This window comes from Monodon monoceros, unplaced genomic scaffold (genome assembly GCF_005190385.1).
Source record: "Monodon monoceros isolate NGI ecotype Baffin Bay Population unplaced genomic scaffold, NGI_Narwhal_1 Super_Scaffold_18, whole genome shotgun sequence".
Lineage (NCBI taxonomy): Eukaryota > Metazoa > Chordata > Mammalia > Artiodactyla > Monodontidae > Monodon > Monodon monoceros.
The window spans coordinates 34,872,026-34,892,045 of record NW_021703774.1 but is presented as its reverse complement, the minus strand read 5'-3'; the positions used below and the strand labels follow the sequence as shown (position 1 = coordinate 34,892,045).

The 20,020-nt window shown below is 42.0% G+C and overlaps 1 protein-coding gene across 6 annotated transcripts in view; it reads right to left on the bottom strand.

Annotated features, from left to right (window-relative positions):
• Positions 1 to 19,523, bottom strand: part of CD46 (CD46 molecule) — a 61,212-nt gene extending 41,689 nt beyond the window's left edge. For all 6 annotated transcript variants that reach the window (XM_029231228.1, XM_029231226.1, XM_029231229.1 and 3 more), the window contains exon 1: positions 19,307 to 19,523. In XM_029231228.1, the coding sequence (XP_029087061.1) occupies positions 19,307 to 19,427 (121 nt within the window). In that variant the 5' untranslated portion in view covers positions 19,428 to 19,523. The remainder of the gene's footprint in view (positions 1 to 19,306) is intronic.
• Positions 19,524 to 20,020: the final 497 nt, after the last annotated feature.

Here is a 20,020-nt window from a genome sequence, read left to right as displayed (position 1 = left end):
CATAAATGGGGAAATCGAGAGTAACACAATCATAGTAGGGGACTTTAACACCCCACTTTCACCAATGGACAGATCATCCAAAATGAAAATGAATAATGAAACACAGGCTTTAAATGATACATTAAACAAGATGGGTTTCATTGATATTTTTTGGACATTCCATCCAAAAACAACAAAATACACTTTCTTCTCAAGTGTTCCTGGAACATTCTCCAAGATAGATCATATCTGGGGTCACAAATCAAGCCTTGGTAAATCTAAGAAAATTGAAATCATATCACGTATCTTTTCTGACCACAACGTTATGAGACTAGATATCAATTTTAGGAAAAAAAATCTGTAAAAAATACAAACACATGGAGACTAAACAATATACTACTAACTAAACAATCACTGAAGAAATCAAAGAGGAAATCAAAAAATAGTTAGAAAAAAATCTCAATGAAAACACGATGACCCAAAACCTATGGGATGCAGCAAAAGCAGTGCTAAGAAGGAAGTTTATAGCAATACAATCCGACCTCAAGAAACATCTCAAATAAACAACCTAACTTTACACGTAAAGCAATTAGAGAAAGAAGAACAAAAATCCCCCAAAGTTAGCAGAAGGAAAGAAATCATAAAGATCAGATCAGAAATAAATGAAAAAGAAATGAAGGAAACAATAGCAAACATCAATAAAACTAAAGGCTGGTTCTCTGAGAAGATAAACAAAATTGATAAACCATTAGAGAGACTCACCAAAAAAAAAAAAGGGAGAAGCCTCAAATCAATATAATTAGAAATGAAACAGGAGAAGTAACAACTGACATGGCAGAAATACAAAGGATCATGAGAGATTACTACAAGCAACTATATGCCAATAAAATGGACAACCTGGAAGAAATGGACAAATTCTTAGATAAGCACAACCTTCCGAGACTGAACCAGGAAGAAACAGAAAATATAAACAGACCAATCACAAGCACTGAAATTGAGAAGGTGAGTAAAAATCTTCCAATAAACAAAAGCCCAGGACCTGGGCTTCCCTGGTGGCACAGTGGTTGAGAGTCCGCCTGCCGATGCAGGGGACACGGGTTCGTGACCCAGTCCAGGAAGATCCCACATGCCACAGAGCAGCTGGGCCCGTAAGCCATGGCCTCTGAGCCTGCGCATCCGGAGCCTGTGCTCCACAACTGGAGAGGCCACAACAGTGAGAGGCCCGTGTACTGCAAAAAGAAAAAACAAAAACAAACAAACAAAAAAGCCCAGGACCAGATGGCTTCACAGGCAAATTCTATCAAACATTTAGAGAGGAGCTAACATCTATCCTTCTAAAACTCTTCTAAAATGTAGCAGAGGGAGGAACACTCCCAAATTCCTTCTATCAAGCCACCATCACCCTGATACCAAAACCAGACAAACATGTCACAAAGAAAGAAAACTACAGGCCAATATCACTGATGAACATAGATGAAAATATCCTCAACAAAATACTAGCAAACAGAATCCAACAGCACATTAAAAGGATCCTACACCATGATCAATTGGGGTTGATCCCAAGAATGCAAGGATTCTTCAATATACGCAAATCAATCAATGTGATAAACCATATCAACAAATTGAAGGAGAAAAACCACATGATCATGTCAATAGATGCAGAGAAAGCTTTCAACAAAATTCAACACCCATTTATGATAAAAACCCTGCAGAAAGTAGGCATAGAGGGAACTTACCTCAACATAATGAAGGTCATATAGGACACACCCACAGCCAACATCGTTCTCAATGGTGAAAAACTGAAAGCATTTCCACTAAGATCAGGAACAAGACAAGGTTGCCCATTCTCACCACTATTATTCAACATAGTTTTGGAAGTTTTAGCCACAGCAATCAGAGACGAAAAAGAAATATAAGGAATTCAAATCAGAAAAGAAGAAGTAAAGCTGTCACTGTTCTCAGATAACACTATACATAGAGAATCCTAAAGATGCCACGACAAAATTACTAGAGCTAATCGATGAATTTGGTAAAGTAGTAGGATACAAAATTAATGCACAGAAATATCTGGCATTTCTATACATTAGTGATGAAAAATCTGGAAGAGAAATTAAGTAAACACTCCCATTTACCATTGCAACATAAAGAATAAAATACCTAGGAATAAACCTACCTAAGGAGACAAAAGACCTGTATGCAGAAAACTACAAGACACTGATGAAAGAAATTAAAGATGATACAAACAGATGAAGAGATATACAATATTCTTGGATTGGAAGAATCAACATTGTGAAAATGACTATACTACCCAAAGCAATCTACAGATTCAATGCAACCCCTATCAAACTACCAATGGCATTTTTCACAGAAGTAGAACAAAAGATTACACAATTTGGATGGAAACACAAAAGACCCCAAATAGCCAAAGCAATCTTGAGAAAGAAAAACGGAGCTGGAGGAATCTGGCTTCTGGACTTCAGACTATACTACAAAGCTACAGTAATCAAGACAGTATGGGACTGGCACAAAAATAGAAATATAGATCAATGGAACAGGATAGAAAGCCCAGAGATAAACCCATGCACATATGGTCACCTTATCTTTGATAAAGGAGGCAAGACTATACAATGGAGAAAAGACACCCTCTTCAATAAGTGGTGCTGGGAAAACTGGACAGCTACATGGAGAAGAATGAAATTAGATCACTTCCTAACACCATACACAAAAATAAACACAAAATGGATTAAAGTTCTAAATGTAAGGCCACACACTATAAAACTCTTAGAGGAAAACATAGGCAGAACACTCTATGACATAAATCACAGCAAGATCCTTTTTGACCCACCTCCTAGAGTAAAGAAAATAAAAACAAAAATAGACAAATGGGACCTAATTAAACTTAAAAGCTTTTCCACAGCAAAGGAAAATATAAACAAGATGAAAAGACAACCGTAAGAATGGGAGAAAATATTTGCAAACGAAGCAACTGGCAAAGGTTTAATCTCCAAAATTTACGAGCAGCTTATGTAGTTCAATATCAAAAAAAAAAACAACCCAGTCCAAAAATGGGCAGAAGACCTAAATAGACATTTCTCCAACGAAGATATACAGATCGCCAACAAACACATGATAGGATGCTCAATGTCACTAATCATTAGAGAAATGCAAACCAAAACTACAATGAGGTATCACCTCACACCAGTCAGAATGGCCATCATCAAAAAATCTACAAACAATAAATGCTGGAGAGGGTGTGGGAAAAAGGAACCCTCTTGCACTGTTGATGGGAATGTAAATTGATACAGCCACTACGGAGAACAGTATGGAGTTTCCTTAAAAAACTAAAATTAGAACTACCATACGACCCAGCAATCCCACTACTAGGCATATACCCTGAGAAAACCATAATTCAAAAAGAGTCATGTACCACATGTTCATTGCAGCTCTATTTACAGTAGCCAGGACATGGAAGCAACCTAAGTGCCCATCAACATATGAATGGATAAAGAAGATGTGGCACATATATACAATGGAATATTACTCAGCCATAAAAAGAAACGAAATTGAGTTACTTGTAGTGAGCTGGATGGACCTAGAGACTGTCATACAGAGTGAAGTAAGTCAGAAAGAGAAAAACAAATACCGTATGCTAACACATATATATGGAATGTAAAGAAAAAAAAATGGTTCTGAAGAACCTAGGGACAGGACAGGAATAAAGACGCAGATGTAGAGAATGGCTTTGAGGACACGGGGAGGGGGAAGGGTAAGCTGGGACAAAGTGAGAGTGCTACATGGACACATATACACTACCAAATGTAAAACAGATAGCTAGTGGGAAGCAGCCGCATAGCACAGGGAGATCAGCTTGGTGCTTTGTGACCATCTAGAGGGGTGGGATAGGGAGGGTGGGAGGGAGACACAAGAGGGAGGAGATATGGGGATATATGTATATGTACAGCTGATTCACTTTGTTATAAAGCAGAAAGTAACACACCACTGTAAAACAATTATACTCTAATAAAGGTGTTAAAAAAATAAAAAGAACCTAAGGAGAAAGAAGAGAGACCTATTCTAGTCCCTGAGGAACTTTTTCTTTCTTACTCCCTGGATCTTGGTCTTCAGATTGAGACTGGTCACAAGAGAGAAGTCTAAACAAGTGAAATATTTTACATCTTATTCTAAATTCTAAACTCCTCTCTCAATACACTGTCCAACATTTCATTTACGTCATGTGCTGAAATTGTTTCAGCATTTAGCAAATGTTTTGAACATTTCCACTATGCTGATCTTGTTACATGAATACTCCTCAATCAACTGCCCAAAACAAGGCAAAAGCAAAAAACAAAGAGCCATAGTTATTAAAAGCATTTTTTTAAAGATTAGTAAAGAGTTAAATTTTATTAATAACATTAAATTTACTGAATACCCTGAGCCATACATTCTCATTTTACAATAGGAAATAATGGGCTAGAAATGCCATATAATTCCATTTTAGATAAAAACACGTATCATTCTAGAATATCCTGGAAGCACCAAGAAAAAAATCATGTGATTAAATTATACAAGTGTTCTTTGTTTTATTTATTCAATTTCAGTAACTATCTTTTTTTAAAATAAATTTATTTACTTTATTATTTTTATTTTTGGCTGTTTTTCGTGTTCAGGGCTGTGCGCAGGCTTTCTCTAGTTGCGGCAAGTGGGGGCTACTCTTCGTTGCAGTGGGCAGGCTTCTCACTGCGGTGACTTCTCTTGTCACAGAGCACAGGCTCTAAGCGCACTGGCTTCAGTAGTTGTGGCACGTGGGCTCAGTAGCTGTGGGTCACGGGCTCTAGGCTCAGGCTCAGTAGTTGTGGCGCAGGGGCTTAGTTGCTCCGCGGCACGTGGGATCTTCCTGGACCAGGGCTCAAACACATGCCCCCTGCAGTAGCAGGCGGATTCTTAACCACTGCGCCAACAGGGAAGCCCTCAGTAACTATCTTGAAGGCATAAAAGAAGAGAGAATTCCTAATATGACTCTCACATACAGTGCTGTGTATGGAAAAAGAAATGTCAACTGGATGGTTCAATCTATTCGACTAGGGGACCTTGAAGATGGCGGAAGAGTAAGACGCGGAGATCGCCTTCCTCCCCACGGATACACCAGAAATACATCTACACGTGGAAGAACTCCTACAGAACACCTACTGAAGGCTGGCAGAAGACCTCAGACCTCCCAAAAGGCAAGAAACTCCCCACATACCTGGGTAGGGCAAAAGAAAAAAAGAAAAAACAGAGACAAAAGAATAAGGACGGGACCTGCACCAGTGGGAGGGAGCTGTGAAGGAGGAAAAGTTTCCACACACTAGGAAGCCCCTTCGCGGGCGGAGACTGCGGGAGGCGGCGGGGGGAGCTGCGGCACCGCGGAGGAGTGCACAGCGACGGGTGCGGAGGGCAAAGCGGGGAGATTCCCGCACAGAGGATCAGTGCCGACCGGCACTCACCAGCCCGAGAGGCTTGTCTGCTCACCCGCCGGGGCGGGCGGGGCTGCGAGCTGAGGCTCGGGTTTCGGTTTCCGACGGAGCGCAGGGAGAGGACTGGAGTTGGCGGCTTGAACATAGCCTGAAGGGGTTAGTGCACCACGGCTAGCCGGGAGGGAGTCCGGGGAAAAGTCTGCATCTGCCAAAGAGGCAAGAGACTTTTTCTTCCCTCTTTGTTTCCTGGTGCGCGAGGAGAGGGGTTTAAGAGCGCTGCTTAAAGGAGCTCCAGAGACAGACGCGAGCCGCGGCTAAAAGCGCGGACCCCAGAGACGGACGGGAGACGCTAAGGCTGCTGCTGCCGCCACCAAGGGGCCTGTGTGCGAGCACAGGTCACTCTCCACACCCCTCTTCCGCGGAGCCTGTGCAGCCCGCCACTGCCAGGTTCCCGGGATCCAGGGACAACTTCCCCGGGAGAACGCACGGCGGGCCTCAGGCTGGAGCAACGTCACGCCGGCCTCTGCCGCCGCAGGCCCACCCCGCACGCAGTGCCCCTCCCTCCCTACCCCCCTCCACCCCCGGCCTGAGTGAGCCGGAGCCCCCGAATCAGCGGCTCCTTTAACCCCGTCCTGTCTGAGCAAAAAACAGACGCCCTCCAGCGACCTACACGCAGAGGCAGGGCCAAATCCAAAGCTGAGCTCCTGTGAGCTGTGAGAACAAAGAAGAGAAAGGGAAATCTCTCCCAGCAGCCTCAGAAGCAGCGGATTAAAGCTCCACAATCAACTTGATATACCCTGCATCTGTGGAATACCTGAATAGACAAGGAATGATCGCAAATTGAAGAGGTGGACTTTAGGAGCGAGATCTATGATTTTTTTTCCCTTTTCCTCTTTTTGTGAATGTGTACGTGTATGCTTCTGTGTGAGATCTTGTCTGTATAGTCTTGCTTCCACCATTTGTCCTAGGGCTCTATCCGTCCATGGTTTTTTTAAAAAAATTTTTTTTTCTTAATAATTAATTTTAATTGTAATAACTTTATTATACTTTACCTTCGTTCTTTCCTTCTTTCCTTCCTTCCTTCCTTCCCTCCTTTAGACAACGAATCACCCCAAATTGAGGAGGTGGTCTCTGAGAGCAAGATTTATGATTTTTCCTCCTTTACCTCTTTTTGTGAGGGTGTATGTGTATGCTTCTGTGTAAGATTTTCTCTGTATAGCTTTGCTTCCAACATTTGTCCTAAGGTTCTATCCGTCACTTTTTTTTTTTCTAAATATTTTTTAATTCAATAACTATATTATACTTTATTTTATTTTTACTATATCTTCTTTCTTTCTGTCTTTTTTCCTTCTTTCCCTCCCTCCTTCCTTCCTTCCTCCCTCCCTCCCTCCTTTCTTTCCTTCTTTGCTTCTTTCTTCCTTCCTTCCTTTCCTCCTTTCCTTCTTTCTTTCCTCATACTTCTACTAATTCTCTCTACATTTTCTCCCTTTTATTCTGAGCCGTGTGGATGAAAGGCTCTTGGTGCTCCAGCCAGGAGTCAGGGCTCTGCCTCTGAGGTAGGAGAGCCAACTTCAGGACACTGGTCAACAAGAGACCTCCCAGCTCCACATAATATTAAACGGCGGAAATCTCCCAGAGACCTCCATCTTAACACCAGCACCCAGCTTCACTCAACGACCAGCAAGCCACAGTGCTGGACAACCTATGCCAAACAACTAGCAAAACAGGAACACAACCCCACCCATTAGCAGAGAGGCTGCCTAAAATCATAATAAGGCCACAGACACCCCAAAACACACCACCAGATGTGAACCCGCCCACTAGAGAGACAAGATCCAGCCTCATCCACCACAACACAGGCACTAGCCCCCTCCACCAGGAAGCCTACACAACCCACTGAAACAACCTTAGCCACTGGAGACAGACATCAAAAACAACGGGAACTACGAACCTGCAGCCGGCAAAAAGGAGACCCCAAACACAGTAAGATAAGCAAAATGAGAAGACAGAAAAACACACAGCAGATGAAGGAGCAAGATAAAAATGCACCAGACCTAACAAATGAAGAGGAAAGAGGCAGTCTACCTGAAAAAGAATTCAGAATAACGATAGTAAGGATGATCCGAAATCTTGGAAATAGAATGGACAAAATGCAAGAATCAGTTAACAAGGACCTAGAAGAAATAAAGATGAAACAAGCAACGATGAACAACGCAATAAATGAAATTAAAAGTACTCTAGATGGGATCAATAGCAGAATAACTGAGGCAGAAGAACGGATAAGTGACCTGGAAGATAAAATAGTGGAAATAACTACTGCAGAGCAGAATAAAGAAAAAAGAATGAAAAGAACTGAGGACAGTCTCAGAGACCTCTGGGACAACATTAAACGCACCAACATTCGAATTATAGGGGTTCCAGAAGAAGAAGAGGAAAAACAAAAAAAGGGACTGAGAAAATATTTGAAGAGATTATAGTTGAAAACTTCCCTAATATGGGAAAGGAAATAGTTAATCAAGTCCAGGAAGCACAGAGAGTCCCATACAGGATAAATACAAGGAGAAATACACCAAGACACATATTAATCAAACTGTCAAAAATTAAATACAAAGAAAGCATATTAAAAGCAGCAAGGGAAAAACAACAAATAACACACAAGGGAATCCCCATAAGGTTAACAGCTGATCTCTCAGCAGAAACGCTACAAGCCAGAAGGGAGTGGCAGGACATACTGAAAGTGATGAAGGAGAAAAACCTGCAACCAAGACTACTCTACCCAGCAAGGATCTCATTCAGATTTGATGGAGAAATTAAAACCTTTACAGACAAGCAAAAGCTGAGGGAGTTCAGCACCACCAAACCAGCTTTACAACAAATGCTAAAGGAACTTCTCTAGACAAGAAACATAAGAGAAGGAAAAGACCTATAATAACGAACCCAAAACAATTTAGAAAATGGGAATAGGAACATACATATCGATAATTACCTTAAATGTAAATGGACTAAATGCTCCCACCAAAAGACACAGATTGGCTGAATGGATACAAAAACAAGACCCTTATATATGCTGTCTACAAGAGACCCACTTCAGACCTAGAGACACATACAGACTGAAAGTAAGGGGATAGAAAAAGATATTCCATGCAAATGGGAACCAAAAGAAAGCTGGAGTAGCAATTCTCATATCAGACAAAATAGACTTTAAAATAAGGACTATTAAAAGAGACAAAGAAGGACACTACATAATGATCAAGGGATTGATCCAAGAAGAAGATATAACAATTGTAAATATTTATGCACCCAACATAGGAGGACCACAATACATAAGGCAAACACTAACAGCCACAAAAGGGGAGATCGAGAGTAACACATTCATAGTAGGGGACTTTAACACCCCACTTTCACCCATGGACAGATCATCCAAAATGAAAATATATAAGGAAACACAAGCTTTAAATGATACATTAAACAAGATGGACTTAATTGATATTTATAGGACACTCCATCCAAAAACAACAGAATACACATTTTTCTCAAGTGCTCATGGAACATTCTCCAGGATAGATCATATCTTGGGTCACAAATCAAGCCTTGGTAAATTTAAGAAAATTGAAATTGTATCAAGTATCTTTTCTGACCACAACGCCATGAGACTAGATATCAATTACAGGAAAAGATCTGTAAAAAATACAAACACATGGAGGCTAAACAATACACTACTTAATAATGAAGTGATCACTGAAGAAATCAAAGAGGAAATAAAAAAATACCTAGAAACAAATGACAACGGAGACACAACGACCCAAAACCTATGGGATGCAGCAAAAGCAGTTCTAAGGGGGAAGTTTATAGCAATACAAGCCCACCTTAAGAAGCAGGAAACATCTCGAATAAACAACCTAACCTTGCACCTCAAGCAATTAGAGAAAGAAGAACAAAAAAACCCCAAAGCTAGCAGAAGGAAAGAAATCATAAAAATCAGATCAGAAATAAATGAAAAAGAAATGAAGGAAACGATAGCAAAGATCAATAAAACTAAAAGCTGGTTCTTTGAGAAGATAAACAAAATAGATAAACCACTAGCCAGACTCATCAAAAAAAAAAGGGAGAAGACTCAAATCAATAGAATTAGAAATGAAAAAGGAGAAGTAACAACTGACACTGCAGAAATAAAAAAAATCATGAGAGATTACTACAAGCAACTCTATGCCAATAAAATGGACAATCTGGAAGAAATGGACAAATTCTTAGAAATGCACAACATGCCAAGACTGAATCAGGAAGAAATAGAAAATATGAACAGACCAATCACAAGCACTGAAATTGAAACTGTGATTAAAAATCTTCCAACAAACAAAAGCCCAGGACCAGATGGCTTCACAGGCAAATTCTATCAAACGTTTAGAGAAGAGCTAACACCTATCCTTCTCAAACTCTTCCAAAATATAGCAGAGGGAGGAACACTCCCAAATTCCTTCTACAAGGCCACCATCACCTTGATACCAAAGCCAGACAAGGATGTCACAAAGAAAGAAAACTACAGGCCAATATCACTGATGAACATAGATGCAAAACTCCTCAACAAAATACTAGCAAACAGAATCCAACAGCACATTAAAAGGATCATACACCATGATCAAGTGGGGTTTATTCCAGGAATGCAAAGATTCTTCAATATACGCAAATCTATCAATGTGATAAACCATATCAACAAATTGAAGGAGAAAAACCATATGATCATCTCAATAGATGCAGAGAAAGCTTTCGACAAAATTCAACACCCATTTATGATAAAAACCCTGCAGAAAGTAGGCATAGAGGGAACTTTCCTCAACATAATAAAGGCCATATATGACAAGCCCACAGCAAACATCATCCTCAATGGTGAAAAACTGAAAGCATTTCCACTAAGATCAGGAACAAGACAAGGTTGCCCACTCTCACCACTCTTATTCAACATAGTTTTGGAAGTTTTAGCCACAGCAATCAGAGAAGAAAAGGAAATAAAAGGAATCCAAATCGGAAAAGAAGAAGTAAAGCTGTCACTGTTTGCAGATGACATGATACTATACATAGAGAATCCTAAATTTGCTACCAGAAAACTACTAGAGCTAATCAATGAATTTGGTAAAGTAGCAGGATACAAAATTAATGCACAGAAATCTCTGGTATTCCTATATACTAATGATGAAAAATCTGAAAGTGAAATCAAGAAAACACTCCCATTTACCACTGCAACAAAAAGAATAAAATATCTAGGAATAAACCTACCTAAGGAGACAAAAGACCTGTATGCAGAAAATTATAAGACACTGATGAAAGAAATTAAAGATGATACAAATAGATGGAGAGATATACCATGTTCTTGGATGGGAAGAATCAACATTGTGAAAATGACTCTACTACCCAAAGCAATCTACAGATTCAATGCAATCCCTATCAAACTACCACTGGCATTTTTCACAGAACTAGAACAAAAAATTTCGCAATTTGTATGGAAACACAAAAGACCCCGAATAGCCAAAGCAATCTTGAGAACAAGAAAAGGAGCTGGAGGAATCAGGCTCCCTGACTTCAGACTATACTACAAAGCTACAGTAATCAAGACAGTATGGTACTGGCACAAAAACAGAAAGATTGATCAATGGAACAGGATAGAAAGCCCAGGGATAAACCCACGCACATATGGACACCTTATCTTTGATAAAGGTGGCAGGAAAGTACAGTGGAGAAAGGACAGCCTCTTCAATAAATGGTGCTGGGAAAACTGGACAGGTACATGTAAAAGTATGAGATTAGATCACTCCCTAACACCATACACAAAAAAAAGCTCAAAATGGATTAAAGACCTAAATGTAAGGCCAGAAACTATCAAACTCTTAGAGGAAAACATAGGCAGAACACTCTATGACATAAATCACAGCAAGATCCTTTCTGACCCACCTCCTAGAGTAATGGAAATAAAAACAAAGATAAACAAGTGGGACCTAATGAAACTTCAAAGCTTTTGCACAGCAAAGGAAACCATAAACAAGACCAAAAGACAACCCTCAGAATGGGAGAAAATATTTGCAAATGAAGCAACTGACAAAGGATTAATCTCCAAAATTTACAAGCAGCTCATGCAGCTCAATAACAAAAAAACAAACAACCCAATCCAAAAATGGGCAGAAGACCTAAATAGACATTTCTCCAAAGAAGATATACAGAATGCCAACAAACACATGAAAGAATGCTCAACATCATTAATCATTAGAGAAATGCAAATCAAAACTACAATGAGATATCATCTCACACCAGTCAGAATGGCCATCATCAAAAACTCTAGAAACAATAAATGCTGGAGAGGGTGTGGAGAAAAGGGAACACTCTTGCACTGCTGGTGGGAATGTGAATTGGTTCAGCCACTATGGAGAACAGTATGGAGGTTCCTTAAAAAAGTACAAATAGAATTACCATATGACCCAGCAATCCCACTACTGGGCATATACCCTGAGAAAACCAAAATTCAAAAAGAGTCATGTACCAAAATGTTCATTGCAGCTCTATTTACAATAGCCCGGAGATGGAAACAACCTAAGTGCCCATCATCAGATGAATGGATAAAGAAGATGTGGCACATATATACAATGGAATATTACTCAGCCTTAAAAAGAAACGAAATTGAGCTATTTGTAATGAGATGGATAGACCTAGAGTCTGTCATACAGAGTGAAGTAAGTCAGAAAGAAAAAGACAAATACCGTATGCTAACACATATATATGGAATTTAAGAAAAAAAAATGTCATGAAGAACCTAGGGGTAAGACAGGAATAAAGACGCAGACCTACTGGAGAACGGACTTGAGGATATGGGGAGGGGGAAGGGTGAGCTTTGACAGGGCGAGAGAGAGTCATGGACATATACACACTAACAAACGTAGTAAGGTAGATAGCTAGGGGGAAGCAGCCGCAAGGCACAGGGATATTAGCTCGGTGCTTTGTGACAGCCTGGAGGGGTGGGATAGGGAGAGTGGGAGGGAGGGAGACGCAAGAGGGAAGACATATGGGAACATATGTATATGTATAACTGATTCACTTTGTTATAAAGCAGAAACTAACACACCATTGTAAAGCAATTATACCCCAATAAAGATGTTAAAAAAATAAAAAAAATAAAAAATAAAGAAGGAAAAAAAAATCTATTCGACTAACTTGAAGTATTTCTTCCCAATAACACGCATCGCAAAAGACATGCCTTCAACAATGTGCAGTTTAGAACATTTGCTTTGGCCATCAGTTGATTATAAGCTTTATATACTCTAATAACTGGGTCTAATATCATACTTGTTTTATAATCAAATATCTTCTTCTCTTGCTCAGAATACTGAATTCTTTTTTCCTATGAGGATTTTCAAACTAAACATTCCCAGCATCAGAAAAATAGTATATGGACTGAGTTTTTTTCTAGAGAATTTACAATGTAATTGTTATTAGGCTGCAATGCTATACTTTAATAACAGATGCCATTATATCATATGATAGGCTGCATTCAGAAAATTCCCCAGTTTTCCAGATGAGTTTCAGGAAGGTGAAATAGTCCCTAATATGGATCAAGAAAACTGTTCACCTTCTGTACACTTACAAAAATTATGCAAGCACTCTCTACCTGCTTGCAAAAAATAAAAATAACTCTCTGACACAAGCACACACCCACACCCCTGCCCAGATGGTACCTTTAGAAAATCATGGTCTCTGACCCAAACCGGAACCTCAATGAAACCTGACGAAACTTCCCCTTTTCTCACTCTACACAACCTATTTTCAAATTTTCTTTGCTTCCTCAAAATGGAGGCTCTAACATTTATACCTGTCAATTTTATTTCTCATGTTCCACTCATTTCTAGGCCTATAAAAAAATCACATAAATCATGTTCGAAGTAATTAAGTAGCCTTCTTCTAAGTAAATTCATCCTAGCACTCTCTCCCTCAGTAATTTTAATTACCCTGTCTATAACATCTGGAGCTATTGTTCATTCTCTCTTTGCTCTCTTGTGCCTAAAAAGCTCTTTTCCTTGGTTTCCAGGTAGCAAACCAGCCTGGTTTTCAGCCTGTCCTCTGGCTGCTCTTCCTTCTCTGTCTGATTGCATAATGTGACGTTCCTCATGAGTTATTCTACGAGCTCTCCTTATTTTCATTCTGCAAATCCCCCCGGGTCAGAATGTATACTCTCATGACATCATTACAACTGATGAGAGCTGCCTCCCAAATTCCTCTCTCCATCCTAGATCTTAGCTGGGGTGCCAAGTCTATGTGTTCAACTGCCTCCCCACAGCTCCACTTGGAATGTGTCACACTATCTCAAATAACATAATGAAGCCAGCAAACAAGATACATGGTTTCCACAACTGAAATGCCTGTTCCCTCTCTCTGTTTCCACCTTTACTTCTAATTCAAGCCACTATCATTTCTTATCTGGATTGCTACAAGAGTTTCTGAATAGGTCTCCTTACTGGTCTTGCCACCTCTCATTCAGTTCATTTTCACACTGCCACCAGAGTAATACTGATATGATACTAGGACCAAGGCCCTTCCAAGTCAGATATGTTTCAACGGCTCCCTGTTTCCCTCATGATAATGTCTAAGGCTCCTTGACATGGCTAACAGAGCTTTAATATCTGCTCACTCTTGCATACTCTTCTAAGCCACATTCAATTCCACTAGTAGTACCCATTAAATTACTCAACTTACTTTAGCACTCTAGACCTCCTTGCATCATATTACTTCAGCTTTGACCAGAGACCCTGCCATTCCTCCCACCTACTCATCCTTCAGTTTCATCTTAGATGCCACTCCTTCCTGGAGGCTCCTAACATCTCTCACCCAAAAAATTCAGTTAAGTGTCCTCATGAGCCCCAATTTATTTCTTTCATAGCAATTTTCATACTGTAATTGTTCATTGTTTGTACTCCCTAGGAGACTGTAACCTTCTTGAGGACCATGTCTCATTCTTCACTGCATTTCTAGTTCCTGATGCCAGAGCTGAAGGGGCACTGTTATCAGTTCTATAAACTCTTGGATCAAAATTCAAATACTTTATACTGTTCAGCCAACCTGTTCCAGAGATATCTGCAAATCATCATTTTTCTTTGCTTTTGTATGCCTTTCCTCAAATTTTTTCCATTGGTTTAGTTACAGATGTTTCCCTTTATCAGAGTTTTTTTTTAATGTCAAAATACTTGTGCTTTATTTATTTGAACCCATTCTCCATTACTGCTATGACTAGAAATGGCATCTTAACATTCTCAAAGGAGAACTCCAAATCCTGTTGGTTACATTTTTTTCCTAAAGTATGGTATGAAAGATCCCAGAACTTGTTTCTAACAACAAAAGAAATGATATTAATTATCTTGGAAATAGCACATTTAAGCACTACCTGTACCAACTATATTTTAAGTCCTTTTAAACTAACTTACTCTTCATAAACATCCTATGAGTTAGGTACTATTTCACCCTCTTTAAGATGAGCAATCTGAGCCATGAAGTAACTTGCTTAAGAATACATTCCCAGAAGGTACCAGACCCAGGAGTGAAGCCAGGCAGCCTAGTTCTACTGCCAACACCATTTCCCATCACTGTCTCTAACTTGGAACGCTTGCATGCTTACACCAATACACTCTGTCTGCAATTTAGTCCTCAAGAAATGGTCTTATACTGAGCTTAGGGAAATTAAAGCAACCTTAGTTTAGATTTGCATTCTGCTAAGTCAAGGTGCCCAAAAACAACAGGTGATTTTTATTACGATGGTTGTTCATTGCTACCTATCCTGTTCTTTTCACAATTATTCACTCTGTGATCTACACCGCTGCCTTCCTCTTGCCTCCTTTGCTCTACTGCTGCCACACAGGGTAACTAGGCAGTCCATGACTGCCCTGAGCCATGCCACATCTCTGAGCCTTTGCTCACAATGCTCCCTCTGCTCTGAACACCCTTCCTCCTGCTCAGGAGCAGCTCCTGTTCAACTGTTGTCTTCTTTAACTTAATCCACTCAACATCTCCTCTGGGAAGTACTTTCTGCTTCTCCTGGGGAGGCAGTGACCAGTCCCCTTCTCTTGGACTCTCCTCTACATGGATCTCTCAGCTCACCAGTGGACTCCATCCATCCATGTGGCCACAACACCTCACACAGTATGTCCCTCATAGCTGCTATTCAAAAAACTTTGGTTCTCAAAGAACCACTGCTGTTAAACAGAAACCAATGGTAAAGAATATAGTATAATGAATCTAATATTGAAAATAATCATCTTAAAGCATTATGCACTGGAGAAATATTTGACCACCTAATTTCTTTTGTCTCATATCTCCCAGTATATGTAACCTAGCAACTGACCAGATAAGGATTGTTCTCCCTACACTGTAATATTTAGAGTAAGAAACTAAGAAACTACTGTGTAAGCACTTATTGATCTTGGCTTCTTTCATTAGGAAGAAAGAAAAGACCTAAAACAGGCAGAAGAAACCACCCATAAAAGGAAATTGTAGGTTTTGTTCCAAAAAGCAGACCCATTCTGGAGGAATGAGACCGGTCCCTTCTGTGATCCCCTACCATTTGGCAACTACCTCTGAGATGGCAAGCCTCCCAAGCACACACTGCCCACTTACAAAACCTTCTCCTCATGAGCTGCTTCAGTGAAATATTTATTTTATCCACATACTTTCCCTGCCAGTATAGTAAGTTCTCCTTTGTACCTCATCTATGTTTCCCACCTATCCTGATTTTACCTTTCAGCCTTAAACTTCACCTTGTTTTTCCTCCATTTCTAGTTTTGTTACCTTCCACAATATGTGGTATTCATTTTATTTATCTATTTTCCTCTATTTTATTTTTTAAATTTTTATTTTATTTTCATTTATTTTTGGCTGCATTGGGTCTTTGTTGCTGCGAGCGGACTTTCTCTAGTTGCAGAGAGCAGAAGCTACTCTTCGTAGTGGTGGGCGGGCTTCTCATTGCGTTGGTTTCTCTTGCTGAGGAGCACAGGCTCTAGGTGCACGGGCTTCCGTAGTTGTGGCACGCGGGCTCAGTAGTTGTAGCTCGCGGCCTCTAGAGCGCAGGCTCAGTAGTTGTGGCACACGGGCTTAGTTGCTCCGTGGCATGTGGGATCTTCCCAGACCAGGGATTGAACCCGTGTCCCAGATTCTTAACCACTGCGCCACCAGGGAAGTCCCTCTATTTTCCTCTAATTTTTTTTTTTTTTTTTTTTTTTTTTGGTACGTGGGCCTCTCACTGTTGTGGCCTCTCCCGTTGCGGAGCACAGGCTCCGGACGCGCAGGCTCAGCGGCCATGGCTCACAGGCCCAGCCGCTCCGCGGCATGTGGGATCTTCCCGGACCAGGGCACGAACCCGCGTCCCCTGCATCGGCAGGTGGACTCTCAACCACTGCGCCACCAAGGAAGCCCTCCTCTATTTTAAATAGTTCTCATCATATCCTTCAACTTCTAGCTTTAAGCCTATTCTAAACATTATTATTCTTTAAAAATTTCCTTTTAATTTCTTGTTAGCACTGCTGTTCCTTCCCCCACACCTCTCCGGCATAGAAATAAACTTTTTAAATGATCCGTAATAAGCAAGACGAGTATGATGAGACCTGAGGATTCTACTATCAGGAGAAGATAGATTGACCCCCCAGTTGCTCCTTCCTTAGCTTTTTAGGTACCAAAGAAAGGCCATCCTAAGCATGGCTCTCTTGCTTCCTCCTGGATGCAAGAGAAGTTTTTCCTGGGCTCTAAGCCCCAGCCGAATGTTACCTTTAATTTTCTGGTACTTGAGAGTTATACAAGAGTGTTGACACTTAGGCAACCACAAGTGTGACAAGACAGCCAAGATCTCTGCATTCTAGTGAGGAAAGAACAGAAAACAGTTTGGGAGAGTGACTACCAGTTAGGGGGGTAATTGAGCTGGAACATGTGTGTCTACTGGAAATAGTGGGTCAGAGATGGTCCCTCTGAGAAGGTAATATCACAAGTGAATTTGAAGAATAAGAAGGAGCCAAACTACGCTAGAGGCAGGAGAATGTCCCAAGGCCAAGGGAACAGCAAGTACAGAAGGCAAAGTGGCAGAGTTTGGCTTATTCAATGAACAGAAAAGTCTTCCCTTCCACCAGTCATTTGTTAAATGCTGTCAGAGAATCATGCTCCTTTCCTCCTGGGTACTTCTCTTGGGTTATAACATATTCATTAGTATTATGTTTTGGCTACTGCCTACCACTCCCAATAAATTGTAGCAAATATTTGATTTCCTAATGTGTGCCTGGCACTTGGGGGTAGAGCAGTGAGCAAAACACAGTCCCTGCATATATTCATGTGTGTAGGCAGACAGAGAAATAGTGAAATAAGGATCATGAAAATAGGAATGGTGTGTTATTGCTCACCAGTGCATCCTCAGGACCAGTACAGGACCTGGCATATAGAAGGCAAGTATTTGTTGAATGAATGCTGCTAATGAAACCGTATATGTAATAGGATCCTAAAAATAACTTGGGCATGAAAACATATGTACATATAAAGACAAAAGGAAATCTACCAAAGTATTAAAAATGGTTGTCCTAAGTTTTATACAATAAGCATGCCTTTTTTTAGAATATATGTACTTCAAAGTGCTTTCTGTGGGGCTTCCCTGGTGGCGCAGTGGTTGAGAGTCCGCCTGCCGATGCAGGGGACACGGGTTCGTGCCCCGCTCCGGGAAGATCTCACATGCTGGGCTGCGCCCGTGAGCCATGGCCGCTGAGCCTGCGCGTCCGGAGCCTGTTGCTCCGCAACGGGAGAGGCCACAGCAGTGACAGGTCCGCGTACGGCAAAAAAAAAAAAAAGTGCTTTCTGTGAAACAAACCTAGCGGTTGGGCCTTCAGGTTTAGTTTATGAGCTATAGGAGAAAACCAGACTACCACCATTTCTGGTTCACTTCTTAGGATACTCATTTTTCGGTAGATTTGGCTACCAGTGTTTTTTAGGTTGCTTCGGATAGCCCCTCAAACATGACCCAACCTTCAGAAAGAAGGAAAGCAATGCCAAAAAGCCATTCGGTAATAGAACTGAATACTGTCTATTGGATGAGAACAGGAAGATAACTCTACTGCAAAGAAAAAAAAAAAAAAAGAACCTGCAAATCAATATCAATATGATCTCGAGTACCAGGTTTCCTGTTAATTTTTTTTACAAAAATCACCTTGCCCGCTTTCAAACCCTCTAAATCCCAAGCTCCCAGAGCCTGCTCTCACCGGAGTGCTACAGGCACAACATCTGCTCTGCAGGCCCACTTAAAGCAAGCAGTAAGCTTCCCTGTCCCACACTCGGCTCGGCTGCGCTGGCCACACACTTGCGTACACCTGGCCTGGGCTCCGCTAACCACGCCCAGCAGGGCACAAGGCGTCATCCCGCCCAGGGAACACAGGGCAAACTCTCCCCATGAGCACAGCACCAGCCTAGCAACATCCCCAGGCACCTGGGCAACTCAAGAGCAAGCCATCACCACCAGCCCCGGGTTGGCGCTCCCTTATCCACCTGATCAGTCCCGGAAACACCCTGCAAGCTTTTGCTAGAGACCCAGCTTGGTCCCGGGTAACCCCAGCCACGTCACCAAGCAAGCTTTCTCTTCGGCCACTACGTGGTCCCCACCCCCCGGGGTCCCCACTGAGTAAGAGCCGGGGACAGTCTGGCCACGCCTTCTACCCTAACTCCTTACGACCCTGGGTGGACTCAGCCCCGCGCCTCCGCCCCGAGCCACCAAGCAAAGCTCCCCCGACCCTCGGCTCCAGCGAGCCTGCCCCGCGACCCGGCCTGCCCCACCCCCCACCCGCTCCAGTTCGCCGCCTGTGCGGACACCTTCTCCAGGCTCCTACCGGAGGATATGGGAAGCAGGAGCAGTAGCGCCACCAAAAGAATCCCAACGAAGCACCTAGAAGAAAAGGGACTCTCGGAGCGGTAGGGGGGTGCCTTGCGAGAGGAGCAAGACGCCGTCATTTTCGGGAGATCAGCGAGAAACCTGAAACAGCTCAGCAGAGATCTTTCTGAGTCCAGTTACCAGAGACAAGAATCCGCGCACTCACAAACCGTCAACCTTGGTCTCGCAGCTGGGCGTGGCCTGGGCCGTACACAGGGCGGAAATGACTCATGGACGGGGCCTGCCGGGCCAATAGGCGGGCTGTAAGGCGGGGCTTCGGTGTTGGGGGTGGCCCTTAGGCCTGGAGAGGCGGGGCGTGGCGCTAGCCGGAGTCTAACAGTCCTTGCGCGCGGTCCGCTTTACGCCTCACTCTTGGGCCCTGGCTGTACTTGGCTCCTCCTTCTTCAGACCTACACGGAAGCACAGCTGCGGTTTGCGAGAAATGGCTTGTTCACCGCCTGTTCGTAAAGACTGTTACCACCCTAAGCAGGAAGGGCGGAAAGGAAGCAAGCGTTGGAGAGGTCAGCATTGTCAGTTTTCCGGAACGCTAGATTAAAGAATAAAACGCATCAAGCTGAAGACAGAAACCTAGAGCCCAGGCAGTGAGTCACTGTGGGGCAGACACCCCTCAGGACTCCAGTCTGGACCTGGGGCATTCCAGACTGTCCGGATA